General features: G+C 42.7%; 1 protein-coding gene across 2 annotated transcripts in view; it reads left to right on the top strand.

Moving 5' to 3' along the window:
• LOC121277844 (venom phosphodiesterase 2-like) overlaps positions 1 to 15,759 on the top strand; it is a 177,861-nt gene that overhangs the window by 29,611 nt on the left and 132,491 nt on the right. For both annotated transcript variants that reach the window (XM_041187534.1, XM_041187535.1), the window contains exon 2: positions 15,687 to 15,759. In XM_041187534.1, the coding sequence (XP_041043468.1) occupies positions 15,687 to 15,759 (73 nt within the window). The remainder of the gene's footprint in view (positions 1 to 15,686) is intronic.

Raw genomic sequence — 15,759 nt, 5'->3', positions numbered from 1 at the left:
GGGAAGCAACAAGAGGGAAAATGCTACTTGACCTTATCCTCACCAGTCTACCTGTGGTAGATGCATCTGTCCATGACAGTATCGGTAGGGGTAGTCACCTCACAGTCCTTGTGTGGACCAAGTCCCGCCTTCACCCTCTCTCAAGTTGTGTGGCACTACCACTGTGCTATTTGGGCTAGATTTCAAACAGATTTAGCAACTCAAAACTGGGCAACCATGGGGCACCGTGGACCATCAGCAACATCAGAGTTGTATTCAACCACATTCTGCAATGTCATGGCCAGGCATATCCCCACTCTACCATTAACATCAAGCCAGGTTCAATGAAGGCATGTCAGGAGCATCACTGGGCATACTTAAAAATGAGGTCTCAACCTAGTGAAGGTTCAACACAGGACTACTTGCGTGCCAAACAGCGGAAGCAGCATGTGATAGATAAAACTAAGCAATTCCATAACCAATGGATCAGACCTAAGCTCTGCAGTCCTGCCACATCCAGAATGGTGGCAGATAATAAAGCAACTAATTGGAGGAGGAGGCTCCACAAATATCCCCATCCTCAGTGATGGGGGTGCCCAGCACATCTGTGCAAAAGATAAGACAGAAGCATTTGCAACAGTCTTCAGCCAGAAGTGCTGAGTGGATGATCCATCTCAGCCTCCTCTGACTGCTCTTGACTGAATATGGCATTAAGGATCTCTAGCTAAAATGAAGGCAATGGGAATTGGGGGAAATCTCTCCACTGGTACTAGCACAGAGGAAGATGGGCATGGTTGTTGGAGGTCAATCGCCTCAGTCCCAGGACATCACTGCAGGAGTTCCTCAGGCTAGTATCCCCGGCCCACCCATCCTCAGCTGCTTCATCAACAACCTTACCTCCATCCTGATGTCAGAAATGGGGATGTTCGCTTATGATTGCACAGTGTTCAGCATTTTGCGACTCCTCAGATACTGAAGCAGCCTATGCCCATATTCAGGCATGGGCTAATAAGTGACAAGTAACAAGTATGCCACACAAGTGCCAGGCAATGATCATCTCCAACAAGAGAGAATTTACCCATTTCTCCTTGATATTCAATGGCATTACTATTGCTGAATCCCCCACTATCATCATCCTGGGGGTTACCATTGACCAGAAATTGAACCGGACCAGCCATATGAATATTGTGGCTATAAGAGCAGATCAGAGGCTTAGAATCCTTTGGTGAGTAATTCGCCTCCTGACTCCCCAGAGCCTGTCCACCATCTACAAGGCACAAATCAGGAGCGTGATGGAATAATCTCCACTTGCCTGGATCAGTGCAGTTTCAAGAAGCTCAGCATCATCCTGGACAAAGCCCACTTGATTGGCATCCTATCCACCACTTTCAACATTCACTCGCTCCACCACCTACACACATTGGCAGCAGTGTGTACCATCTACAAGATGCACTGCAGCCACTTGGCAAGGCTCCTTCAACAATGCCTTCCAAACCCATGACCTCTACCACCTAGAAGACAAGGGCAGCAGATGCATGGGAATACCACCACCTGGAAGTTACCCCTGCAAGCCACGCACCATCCTGACTTGGAAATATATCACCGTTCCTTTACTGTCGGTGGGTGAAAATCCTGCACCTCCCTCCTGAACAGCACTATGGGTGTATCTATACCACATGGACTGCAGCAGTTCAAGAAGGTGGCTCATCACCACCATCTCAAGGGCAATGAGTGCTTGTCTAGCCAGAGAGACACCTGCCTTGTGTGAAAGAATGAAAAAAAATCAATTATGACCTTTTCAGATGTAAATATATTCAAAGAAAAAGTGCTGTGATAGAACAATGATTGTCATCAACAACTTGTATTTATATTGCACCTTTAATCTAGTAAACCATCTCAAGATGTTTCACAGCAGTGTTATCAAACTAAATTTGACATCAAGATACAAAAGGAGATATAAGGGCAGATGACCAAGAGCTTGCTGAAAAATTTAGGTTATAAAGAACATCATAAAGGAGGAAAGAAAGGCAGAGAGGTCAGGAGGCTGAGGGAGGGAAGCTAAATTAATTTAAGCGACATGATATGAAGTAACCCAGATTTATAAAATGAGGAAATGCCTATCATATATTTCGTGCCATACTGTTTAATAAGAACTCGGGAAATTGGAGCAGCATTAGGCCATTTGGCCCATTGAGCCTGCTCAGCCATTTTATAATTCATAGCTGATCTGATTATGGCTTTAATTCCATTTCTCTAGGCTCCCTTGTCAATGAAAAATCTGACTCGATTTAATTCAACGACCCAATCTCCATTGCTCTCTGGAGTAATGCATTCCAAATGCTAATGACTCTGAGAGAAGACATTCCTCCTCACCTCTATCTGGGGGTCCTTGCACATGACTCACATAAAGTCAGCATAAAGTCAGGAACACCAAGTAACTTGGAAGGCACATGGAATGCTGGCCTATATTGCAAGTGGGATGGGGTATAAAAGTAGGGAATTCTTGCTGCAAATGTACAGGACATTGGTGAAACTTTAAATAATGAGGTACACACTTGATTTGAGAAGTAGTTCAGAGAAGGTTCACTAGGCTGATTTCTGGGATGAGTTGATCATCTTATGAGGAAAAGTTCAGCAGATTGGGCCTTTACTTACTGAAGTTCAGAAGAATGAGAGCTTATTGAAACATATCAGATTCTGAGGGGTCTTGACAGAGTAGATGCTGAGAGGGCGGCTCCCATTTTGGGGAGTCTAGAACTCAGGGACATGGTTTCAATATAAGGGGTCGCCATGATAGAGGTGAGGAGGAATTTCTTCTCTCAGCGTTAGGACATTTGGCCCATTGAGCCTGCTCAACCATTTTATACTTCAGAGTCATTAGTGTTTGGAATGCATTACTCCAGAGAACAGTGGAGGCTGGGTCGTTGAATTAAATCTCTCTTCAAATAATATTTTGTTTTTCTATTCATGCCAAAATAGACAGCCTCATATTTTCCCACATCGAACTCCATCTGCCAGATTTTCTCGACTCAGTTAACCCATCTGTATGCCTTTGTAGACTCTGTGTTCTCCTGACAACTTGTTTTCTAACCTATCTGTGTATTGCCAGCAAATATGGCTAAAATACTGTCAGCCCTGTTATCTAAGTCATTAATATAGAATGTAAATATCAGAGGCCCCAGCACTGATCCCTGTGGCACTTCACTAGTTACTGTTTACCAGCCTGAAAATAATCCATTTATCCTGTCTGCCCTCTATCCAGGCTAATACATCACTCCAGCTCCATAGCTCGTGTCTTGTGTAGTGGTACCTTTAATGTGGCATCTTAATGCCATTTGGAAATCTAAATGCATTACATCTACTGGTTCCCCATTATCTGCCCTGCCTGTTACATCCTCAAAGAATCGTAATAAATTTGATAAACACATTTTCCCTTTCACCAACCCATGTTGACTCGACCTGATAACATGGGGCAGAAATTTTCATTCGGCGGGCAGGCGCGTGCCTGACCCGCTCGAGTGTGAAATGATGTGCGTTGACATTGGCCAAGCGCACAGTCGTGCGATAGTATGGTCGGTGGGCCGGAGCCGGCGGTGCACCTGCCGACAATTAAAAGGCATGTTAAGGCCATTAAATTATCAATTAAATTGAAATTTTCAATGCTTGGTGGGCAGGCAAAAAGGCCGAGTGGCCTTTGCATTTTTTTGGGAACCTCATCCACGGGCAGGGATCATCCAAAAGCAAATAAAAACTTTAATTTTTCATCAATAACATGTCTGCTCATGTGACATGTTTCATTACATTTTAATTTTTTTATATATCTCTGTACCTCAGAGAGATTATGAAGTACTCGTGTTCAGGCGAGAAGTTCGTGCTCAGCTCGTTCGCACTCCCTCCCCCCACTCACACAGGCAGTGCTCAGCACTGCCACTCCTGTTTTACACTGGGCAGGCCTTATTTGGCCCGCTAACATGACATTGCAGTGCAGTGCTGGTCACAGGCAGTGGTTGCCTTCCCAACCGTCCCGCCAAGCCCGCCTGCCAAGGGAAAAATTCTGCCCATGATGATTTTCTAAATCTCATGCTACTACCTCTTTAAAAATGGATTCTAGTGTTTTCCCAGTGACAGACATTGGGCTACCTTGCCTTTAGTTGCCAGCTTTCTGTTTCCCTCCTTTCTTGAATAGAGGTGTTACATTTATAGTTTTCCAACCTGCTGAGACCTTCCCAGAATCTAGGGAATATTGAAAGATTACAACCAATTATCTCTGCAGCCACTTCTTTTAAGACCCTTGGATGCAGGCCAACAAGTCCCAGGCATTTGTCAGCCTTTAGTCCCATTAGTTTTCCCATTATTTTTTCTCTAGTGATAATGATTGTTTTGAGTTCCTCCCTCCCTTTTGTCTCTTGATTTTCTGTGACATTCTGTGTCTTCTAGTCTGAAGACAGATGTAAAATACTTGTTCAAAACCTCTGCCAATTCTTTGTTTCCCATTGTTAATTCCCCAGTCTCATCCTCTAAGGGACTAATGCACACTTTAGCTAATCTTTTCCTTTTTATATGCTTGTAGAATCTTTTACTGTCTGTTTTTATGTTTCTTGCTAGTTTTCTCTCATACTCCAATTACTCCTATTTTTTTAAATTCATCCTTTTCTGGATGAAACCAAATTCAAAGTACTTGTAGCCTAAAGGGTGTGAGTGCCTCCTGGAACATAATGTCCAGGTAACTGTCTGTCTTCCTGATGCATTGTAGTGTCCATAACCCAGGCACAAGCTTGTCAGCCAAAGTTCCTCAAACTGCAGACCTTACTACAGATATGGTTACTGTGGATCACACAAGTGTCCACCTGCACCCATGTGGTACAGTTTTTAAAAAAATAATTAATGGGATGTGGGCATTGCTGGCTGGACCAACATTTATTGCCTATCCCTAATTGCCCTTGAAGAGGTACCTTCTTGAACAGCTGCAGTCCATGCGGTGTAGGTACACCTGCAGTGATGTTAGGAAGGGAGTTCCAGGATTTTGATCCCAGCGACAATGAAGGAACGGTGATATATTTCCAAGTCAGGATAGTGAGTGACTTGGGGGGGAACTTCCAGGTGGTGGTGTTCCCATCTATCTGCTGTCCTTGTCCTTCTAGATGATTGTGGTCGTGGGTTTGGGAGGTACTGTTGAAGGGGCCATGGTGAATTCCTGCAGCGCATCTTGTAGGTGGTACACACTGTTGCTACTGTGCGGTGATGGTGGAGGGAATGAATGTTTGTAGGTGTGGTGCCTATCAAGCTGGCTACTTTGTCCAGGATGGTGTCAAACTTATTAAGTGTTGTTGGAGCTGCACTCATCCAGGCAAGTGGGGAGTACTCCATCACACTCCTGACTTTTGCCTTGTAGATGGTGGACAGGCTTTGGGGAATCAGGAGGTGAGTTACTCGTCGCAAGATTCCTAGTCTCTGACCTGCTCTTGTAGCCACAGTATTTATATGGCTAGTCCAGTTCAGTTCCTGGTCAATGGTAACCCCCAGGATATTGATAGTGGGGGATTCAGTGATGGTAATGCCATTGAACATCAAGGGGTGATAGTTGGATTCTTTCTTGTTGGAGATGATCATTGCCTGACATTTGTGTGGCACAAATGTTACATGCCAAGCCTGGATATTGTCCAGGCCTTGCTGCATTTGGACATGGACCTCTTCAGTATCTGAGGAGTCGTGAATGGTGCTGAACATTGTGCAACCATCAGCGAGCATCCCCACTTCTGACCTCATAATGGAAGGAAGGCCATTGATGAAGCAGCTGAAGATGGTTGGGCCTAGGACACAACCCTGAGCAACTCTTGCAGTGATGTCCTCGAGCTGAGATGACTGACCTCCAACAACCACAGCCATCTTCATTTGTGCTAGTTATGACTCCAACCAGCGGAGAGTTTCCCCCCTGAATCCCATTGACTCCAGTTTTACTAGTGCTGCCTTGATGTCAAGGGCAGTGACTCTCACCTCATCTCCGGAGTTCAGCTCTTTTGTCCATGTTTGAATCAAGGTTGTAATGAGATCAGGAACTGAATGGCCCTGGTAGAACCCAAACTGGGTGTCAGCGAGCAGGTTATTGCTGCCTGATTGCACTGTTACTTTACTGATGGAGAGTAGACTTCATGGGGCAGTAATTGGCCAGGTTCAATTTGTCCTGCTTTTTGTGTATAGGACATACCTGGGCAATTTTCCACATAGTCGGGTAGATGCCAATGTTGTAGCTGTACTAGAACAGCTTGGTTAGGGGTGCGGCAAGTTCTGGAGCACAAGTCTTCAGTACTACTGCAGGAATGTTGTCAGGACCCATAGCCTTTGCATTATCCAGTGCCTTCAGCTGTTCCTTGATATCACATGGAGTGAATTAAATTGGCTGAAAACTGGCGTCTGTGATCCTCTGGAAGAGGCCGAGATGGATCATCCATTCAGCACTGAAGATTGTGGCAAATGCTTCGGCCTTATCTTCTTTCTATGCCAATCTCTTATCCTCTACACAATGAGCTTTTACCTGCAATAACCTTTGATGTGGCACTTTATCAAAAGCCTTCTGGAAATCTAAGTACAGTACATCCACTGGTTCCCCTCTACCCACAGCACATGTGACTCCTTCAAAAAACTCCAATAAATTGGTTACACATGATTTCCCATATCGAATCTGCCTGATTGCCTTAAACTTTTCTAAGTGCACTGCTGTAACATCTTTAATAGTAGCTTCTAATATTTTCCCTATGACAGATGTTAAGCTAACTGGCATGTCATTTCCTGCTTTCTGTCTCCCTCCCGTTTTGAATAAAGGAGTTTCATTTGCTATTTTTTCAATCTAACGGAGCTTTCCCTGCATCTAGTGAATCTTGGAAAATTAAAACCAATGCATCAACTATCTCACTTAGCCATTTCTTTCAAGACCTTCGGATGAAGTCTATCAGACCCCGGGGATTTGTCAGCCCTAAGCTCCAACAATTTGCTCAACAACACTTCTCTGGTGATTGTAATTTTCCTGAATTCCTCCCTCCCTTCTATTTCTTGATTTACAGCTCTTTCTGGGATGTTGCTTGTATCCTCTATCGTGAAAACTGAGGCAAAATACCTGTTCAATTCATCTCTCTCTTTTCCATTATTAATTCCCCAGCCTCACTTTCTACAGGACCAACACTTACTTTGTTAACTATTATGTAAATATCTATAGAAACTCTTACTATGCATCTTTATATTTCCAGCTAGCTTTCTCTCGTGTTCTAATATTTCCCTCCTTATTAATCTTTTTGTCATCCATTGCACTTCTTTATCTTCTATCTAATTTTCTGACCTGCCACCAATCTTTGCACAAACATATGCTTTTTACGTTTGATACTGTCTTCAACCTTTTTTGGTTAACCATGGACGATGGATTCTCCCCTTGGAATTTTCCTTGGAATGTATCTATTCTGCGTATGTATTCTGAAATATCTCTTTAAAAGTCTGCCACTGTATCCCTACGGACCTATCCTTTAACCTCATTTGCCAGTTCACTCTAGCTAGCTCTGCTTTTGTGCCCTCATAATTGCCCTTCTTTAAGTTTAAGTTTAAATATTAGTCCTGGACCCAGTCTTCTTGTTTGGTGAGTTTAGCAGAACTGTGCCATCTCAATATAGTTTCTTTGGTCTTCTATGTTCCTGACAACAATCAGAATTAAATCCTTGAGAATGTTTATTTAAAACAAAAATAATTCAAAATGACTAATGACTTGCCTTGTATAGACAGGCAACCCTAATCTGGTGTCTCATGCATTTTGACAATGAATTAAACTGCTCAAAAGTTAACTGTGCATATCTTTAGTGCAACAATTTTATATAAAAGAGACTAGCGATCAGATCTTCGGGGAGTGCTTTTTGTGACTTCATAGATAAGTTAATTATCTAGTAACAGCACATGTTGGAAACTTCCAGATAAAGAGACACTCAGTCTGGTACATACAGGTGGACCTCATTACATGGTTCCAGAAGAAATAAAAACTAAATTGTATTTTTTTAAAAAAAGCACTGAAGCTGAATATAAGAAAAAAAAACAAATGAAATACATGCTCCTAATGGAAAGCCCAGCATGGAACATTAAGGAAAGAAAATAAATGTTGGTACTTTATATGTTAGCTGTCACTCAAAGTTTCAACGCTCCTTATTTTGAGAATGAAACTTTCAACGTACAACACATTTACACAGAATACAGCAAGTGCTGAAAATGTAGCAAGTTACATTTTGAAAACTTCTGCCAACTAAAGAAGAATACTGCAACTGAAGCTATATATTTACTTTTAAAAGAATATTGAAGAGTCAATTGTTTGTTGTTTATGGACTGTCAGATACTTGAGGCTTGCGGTAAACTAAAGAGCCATTGATTTGTGATGGAGCGAACTCCGTGAATAAATTACTTGGTGGAAAACCTAAAGAAACAGAATCCTAAGCATTCAACAGATATGTTGCAAATATAGGGCAGAATTTTGCCCTTGGCGGGCTGGCTTCGCGGGGATGGGTGGGGGTGGGCGGCGGACAGCGGACGGCTTCCTGCCTGCAATCAGTACCGCACCGTGATTTCACGCTGGCAGGTCAATTAAGGCCCGTCCAGCGTGAAACACGAGCAGCAGCGCTGAGCATTGCCTGTGCAGGAGGGTGGGGAGAGTGGAGCTGGCCGAGTGCGAACTTGGCGCATGCACGTGAGTGAGCTCTGCGTAACCTCCTTGAGGCACAGAGCTGCCTCAGAGAGATGAAGAGAGATAATAAAGCTAAGAAAATAAAAAATGTAATAAAACATGTCCCCCAATGTGACTCTGTCACATGAGCAGGGACATGTTATTAATGAAAAGTTAAAGTTTTAATTTTATTTTTATTTGCTTTTGGAAACCTCATCCCGCATATTGTCTGCTCACGTCATCTAACACACCTAAAGCAAGCGGGCACAGATGATTTCGCCCTCAGAATAATTCCTATGTATACTATAATTTATTGTTCTTATTAAATGCTAGTAACACTTACAACTATATTATATATTTCTAAGTAAGTAACGTAAGCATGGTCAGAAGATCATGCCTGAGTGGGACAGAGACCAAGTGAGTAGCAAATTAGATTCACATAGGAATTTGGTGTATGGTGGAAAGAGGTGCTTTAAGTAAGGTTTATTGCAACTCATAAAGTGTGTTAAGTATTGGTTGGATTTATCAATACTGGTAAGGTTTATCAATAGTTGTAAGGTTTATTAAGTTAAGTCCAAGTAAAGTAAAGTTAAAATAAGTAAACCAAAGTAAAATAAAGTTAATGTAAGTGAAGTAAAGTTAAGACATGGCAGGGCAGCTCACTTGAGGTCCAGTTTCTGAGCTGGAGAAGTGGCTGGAGTCACATTGGCGAATCCGTGAGGTTGAGAGCTTCATGGATAGTGTGTTCAGAGAGGTGGTGTCACTGCACGCTAGGAGCATGCAGGCAGAAAGGGAATGGGTGACCGCCAGGCAGTCCAAGAGAGCCAGGCAGGTGGAGTCTCCTGAGGTTCAGCTCGTCAACTGGTTTGCCATTTTGGATGTTGGTGAGGGCATTCATTCCTCGAAGGAGTGCAGTCAGAGCCAAATTCATGGCACCACGGGAGACTCAGCTGTACAGGAGAGGAGGAAGAAGAGGGAAGAGCAGTAGTGATAAGGGATTCAGTAGCTAGCGGAACAGACAGAAATTGCTTTGGCTGTAGACATGACTCCAGAATGGCATGTTGCCTCCCTGGTGCGAGAGTCAAGGATGTCATGGAGCGGCTTCAGGGCATTCTTCTGTGGGACAGGGAACAGCCAGAAGTCATGATATCGGTACCAATAACTGAGGTAGGAAGGGGGATGAGGTCCTGAAAGCATACTTCAGGGAGCTAGGAACGAGATTGAAAAGTAGGACCTCTAAAGCAGTAATCTGAGGATTACTCCCAGTCTCACATGCTAGTGAGCATAGAAATAGGAGGATTGGGTGATTGAATACGTGGCTGGAGAACTGTTGTAGGAGTGAGGATATCAGATTTCTGAGGGATTGGGTCCAGTTCTGGGCAAATTGGACCTGTACAAGATGGACTGGCTGTATCGTAGGACCAGGACTAACATTCTTACAGGGAAATTTGCTAGTGCTGTTGGGGATGGTTTAAACTAGATTGGTTGGGGGGGAGGTGGGGGGGTTACTGGGGTTGGGAACTTAAGAGGGAGCTCAGATTTGAGGGAAGAAAAACTGGTAAAAGGAAGTAGAGAACTAGAAAGCAAAAATAGAAGATAGAGCATCGGCAAGCATCAAATAGAATCAGTATTTGAGTATTGAGGAATGATCAGAGTAGACAATAATGTTAAAAAAGAAGAATTAAAGGCACTCTATCTGAATACAGATAGCATTCGCCAAAAAGTTGATGATTTGAATGTGCAAATTAAGGTAAATGGCTATGATTTAATTGTCATTACAGAGACGTGGCTACAGGGTGACCAAATTGGGAACTAAATATCCAAAGGTATTTGGCATTTAGACGGTAAAAGCAAAAAACTGCGGATGCTGGAAATCCAAAACAAAAACAGAAATAGAAATACCTGGAAAACTCAGCAGGTCTGCCAGCATCGGCGGAGAACAGCACAGTTGATGTTTCGTGTCCTCATGACCCTTCAACAGAAACGTCAACTGTGCTCTTCTCCGCCGATGCTGCCAGACCTGCTGAGTTTTTCCAGGTATTTCTGTTTCTGTTTTTGTTTTGGCATTTAGGTGGGATAGCCGAAAAGGAGCAGGAAGTGAGGGAGCACTCTTAATAAAGGTTGAGATCAGTACATAGGCAAGAGAGGATCTTAGAGTGCAGCAGCAAGAAGTAGCATCAGTTCAAGTGGAGCTAAGACACAGCAAGGGGCAACAAACTAGATTGGCGGGAGAGTAGGAATTGTATATAGGCCAGCAAACTAGTGGTAAGGTTGGGCGCGTGGGTATAACCTAGGAAATTAGGGAGGCATGTAACATGGGTAATACAGTAATAACGGGCGACTTCAGTTCACACATTGACTGGGTTAACCAAATCAGCGCTAATGCTTGCAAGGCAGAATAATGTACAAGATGGGTTTCTGGAGCAGTATGTTGAGGAGCCAATTAGGGATCGGGCTATTTTGGATTTAGTGTTGCGTAATGAGAAAGGGCTAATTATTAACTTTGTTGTAAAGGAGCCTTTGGGAAACAGTGGCCATAATATGGTAGAATTTTGCATTAAGTTTGAATGCGATATAGTTCATTCTGAAACTAGGGTCTTAAATCTGAAGAAAGGAAATTATGAAGGTATGAGACTCAAGTTGGCTATGGTGAAGTGGGAAAATACACTAAAAAGTTTGACAGTAAACAGGTAATGGTTAGTATTTAAAGAAACACTACACAGTCTACATTCATGTATACAGATATACATTCCTCCAAGGCAGAAACACTCAAAGGGAAAGATAAATCAACCATGGTTAACAAAAGAAGTTAAAGATTGAATTACATTAAAGGAAATAGATTATAAGGATGCCAGAAAAAGTGGTAAGTCTGAGGATCCGGAGCAGTTTAGAACCCAGCAAAAGAGGAGCAAGAAACTGATTAAGAAAGGGAAAATAGAATAAGAATGTAAACTAGCATAACACCAGGAACATAAAGGCAGACTGTAAAAGCTTCTTTAGGTACGTGAAAAGGAAAAGATTAGCTTGGACAAGTGTGGGCCCATTACAGATGGGGGCAGGAGAATTTATAGTGGAGAACAGAGAAATGGGAGAGAACATGTTACAGTTACAGAGAACAGTTACTTTGTGTCTGTCTTCATGGAAAAAGATATAGAAAATCTTCCCGAAACGCTCAGCAACCAAGGGACTTGTGAAACTGAGGAATTAAAAGAAATCAGTGTTAGTAAAGAGGTAGTACCAGAAAAGTAAATTGGATTGAAGGTTGATCAATCCCCTGGACTAGATGAGCTTCATCCCAGAGTGAAGGAGGTGGCGAGAGAGATGGTAGATGCATCAGTAGCTATCTTCCAAATTCTATAGATTCTGGAAATGTTCCTGCGGACTAGAAAGTAGCAAATGTAACCTCATTGTTTAAGAAGGGAGTAAGAGAACTACAGATTTGTTAGTTTGACATCAGTAGTAGGGAAAATGTTAGAATCTATTATTAAGGATGTGATAATTGGACATTTAGAAAGGGATGATAAAATTGGCAGAGTCAACACGGATTTATGAAAGGGGAATCATGTTTGACAAACTTGTTGGAGTTTTTGAGGATGTTACTTGTAGCATAGATAAAGGAGAACTAATAAGGGTGGTGAATTTGGATTTTCAGAAGCTTTTGACAGGAGGTTAGTAAATAAAATTAGAGTGCATGGGATTGGGGGAATATACTAGTATGGATTGAGAATTGGTTAACAGACAGAAAGCAGAGAGTAGGGATAAACTAGTGGCATATTGGCCTTCATCGTGAGGGGTTTTGAGCACAGGAGTAAGGAAGTCTTGCTGCAGTTATACGGAGCTTTGGTGAGACCTCGCCTGGAGTATTGTGCACAGTTTTGGTTCTCTTATCTAAGGAAGGATATACATGTCATAGAAGGAGTACAACAGAGGTTCACCAGATTAATTCTTGGGATGGCAGGATTGTCTTATGAGGAGAGATGGAGGAAACTGGCTCTGTATTCTCTAGAGTTTCGAAGAATGAGGGGTGACCTCATTGAAATTTACAAAATTCTCACAGGGTGTGACAGAGTGGATGCAGATAAGAGTTACCCCTGGCCGATGGGTCTAAAACCAGGGGACATAATCTTAGGATAAGAGTTAAGCCATTTAAGACTGAGATGAGGAGGTATTTCTTCACACAGAGGGTGGTGAATTTTTGGCATTCTCTACTGTAGAGGGCTGTAGAAGCTTGATCATTGAGCATGTTCAAAACAGAAATTGATAGATTTCTAGAGACCAATGACATCGAGGGATATGGCGATAACGTGGGAAAGTGTAGTTGAGGTAGGTGATCAGCCATGAACTAATTGAATAGCGGAGAAGGTTCGACAGGCTGAATAGTGTACTCCTGCTCCTGTATTCTTATTTGTACAGGTCTGTGTTTTAGGTATTTATTTTAATTATTTTATTATTTACTATATTTTAAATTTTTAGTTCTTTTTTATTTGTAAATCTACCTTAATTCTGGTGTTCTAAGCTAGCTATTAAAACACTGTCCCTTACACCAAGCACTTTTATACATATGTAAAAAGCAAGATGGTAGCCAGGGAAAGGGTAGGCCCACTCAGGGACAGAGGTGGAAATCTGTGTGGAGCCAGAAGAAATGGGAGAGATACTAAAAGAATACTTCTCATCAGTATTCACCAAAGAGAAGGACTTAGCGGTCGATTCGTCTAGGGAAGAGTGTGTAGATAGCCTGGATCATGTTGAGATCAAAAAAGAGGAGGTGTTAGGCGTCTTGAAGAATATTAAGGTGGATAAGTCCCCAGGGCCAGATGGGATCTACCCCAGAGTACTGAGGGAGGCAAGGGAGGAGATTGCTGGGGCCTTGACAGAAATCTTTGTATCCTCACTGGCTACGGGTGAGGTCCCAGAGGACTGGAGAATGGCCAATGTTGTTCCATTGTTTAAGAAGGGTAGCAGGGATAATCCAGGACATTACAGGCCGGTGAGCCTTACATCAGTGGTACAGAAATTATTGGAGAAGATCCTTTGTGATAGGATTTACTACCATTTGGAAGCAAATGGGCGTATTAGTGAGAGGCAGCATGGTTTTGTGAAGGGGAGGTCATGTCTCACTAACTTGATCAAGTTTTTTGAGGAAGTGACAAAGATGATCGACGATGGAAGGGCAGTGGATGTTATATACATGGATTTTAGTAAGGCCTTTGACAAGGTCCCTCATGGCAGACTGGTACAGAAGGTAAAGTCGCACGGGATCAGAGGTGGGCTGGCAAGATGGATACAGAATTGGCTTGGTCATAGAAGACAGAGGGTAGCAGTGGAAGGGTGCTTTTCTGAATAGAGAGCTGTGACTAGTGGTGTTCTGCATGGATCAGTGCTAGGACCTTTGCTGTTTGTAGTATACATAAATGATTTGGAGGAAAATGTAACTGGGCTAATTAGTAAGTTTGCAGATACACTAAGGTTGGAGGAGTTGCAGATAGTGAAGAGGATTGTCAAAGGATACAACAGGATATAGATCAGTTGGAGACTTGGGCAGAGAAATGGCAGGTGGAGTTTAATCCAGACAAATGCGAGGAAATGCATTTTGGAAGGTCTAATACAGGTAGGAATTATACAATAAATGGCAGAACCCTTAAGTGCATTGATGGGCAGAGGGATCTGGGTGTACAGGTCCACAGGTCACTGAAAGTGGCAATGCAGGTGGATAAGGTAGTCAGGAAGGTATATGGCATGCTTGCCTTCATTGACAGGGGTATTGAGTATAAAAGCTGGGAAGTCTTGCTGCAGCTGTATAGAACCTTGATTAGGCCACACTTGGAATATTGTGTGTAATTCTGGTCACCACAATACCAGAAGGATATGAAGGCGTTGGAGAGGGTGCAGAGGAGGTTTACCAGGATGCTGCCTGGTCTGGAGGTTATTAGCTATGAAGAGAGTTTGGAGAAACTCGGATTGTTCTCACTAGAGTGACGAAGATTGAGGGGCGACTTGTTAGAAGTTTACAAAATTATGAGTGGCATGGACAGAGTAGATAGTCAGTAGCTTTTTCCCAGGGTGGAAGAGTCAATTACTAGGGGACATAGATTTAAGGTGAGAGGAGAAAACTATAGAGGAGATGTGTGGGGCAAGTTTTTTTACACGGAGGGTAGTGAGTGTCTGGAATTCGCTGCCAGAGGAGGTGGTGGAAGCAAGTATGATAGTGGTGTTTAAGAGGCAGCTTGATAAATCCATGAATAGGATGGGAATAGAGGGATATGGACCCCAGAAGTGCAAAATGTTTTAGCTAACTGGCAATATGATCAGCACAGGCTTGGAGGGCCGAAGGGCCTGTTCCTATGCTGTACTTTTCTTTGTTCTTTATTCACTTACCAGCCAATCATCTTAGTAGTTTTCTGTGATGTCACAGTTGTATTTTCACCCAGCAGTTGAAATAATGCACTCTTGACTCCCGACTGTCTCTGCACAGCTCCGATTCTACTCCCATGTAAGTAAGGCCATGCTCTGATCCCCGGGCCATTTTTAAGATGCTTCTGACTCCCGACTGTCTCCACTCCTCTCCAACTTCATTCCCAGGTAGGTAAGGCCACTCTCTGATACCCAAGCTGTATTTAAGGCGCTCCCAACTCCGCTCCGATTCCAGTCTCAGGCAGATTATGGACATCGCAGCCAATTCACCTAGTGGAACTATGAGCTGCGTATTCTTCTTGGAGTATAAAAATATTGTAGGAAATTCTGATGATCTCTTACCTTCAAAAAAGTAAAGTTAAGCAAATATTGGGTATAATATTCATCTTCAGTGATTGGGCAGTGAATTAGCTGGGGCAATTTCCCACACAATATAGAACCTGACACATTTTCATCCTATTGAAGTACTGAAGGTGAAATTTATCCCCACTGTATATTGGGTCATGATCCATACAGTGAACAAGTGGTTCTCTATAATAAAGTATTATAAAAATAAAATGACAGCATATGGATATGTGCAAGCTTATGACATCTATTTTCTTCTGCATAGGTGCTGCTTTTGTCTTTGTTAATTTTACTTCTTGGACTAGGACTTGGCCTAAGATCATGTAGAAGTGTAGTAG

This window comes from Carcharodon carcharias, chromosome 5, assembly GCF_017639515.1.
Source record: "Carcharodon carcharias isolate sCarCar2 chromosome 5, sCarCar2.pri, whole genome shotgun sequence".
Classification (NCBI taxonomy): domain Eukaryota; kingdom Metazoa; phylum Chordata; class Chondrichthyes; order Lamniformes; family Lamnidae; genus Carcharodon; species Carcharodon carcharias.
Note: the sequence above shows the minus strand (reverse complement) of the source record. Positions and strands in the feature narration are given on the sequence as shown.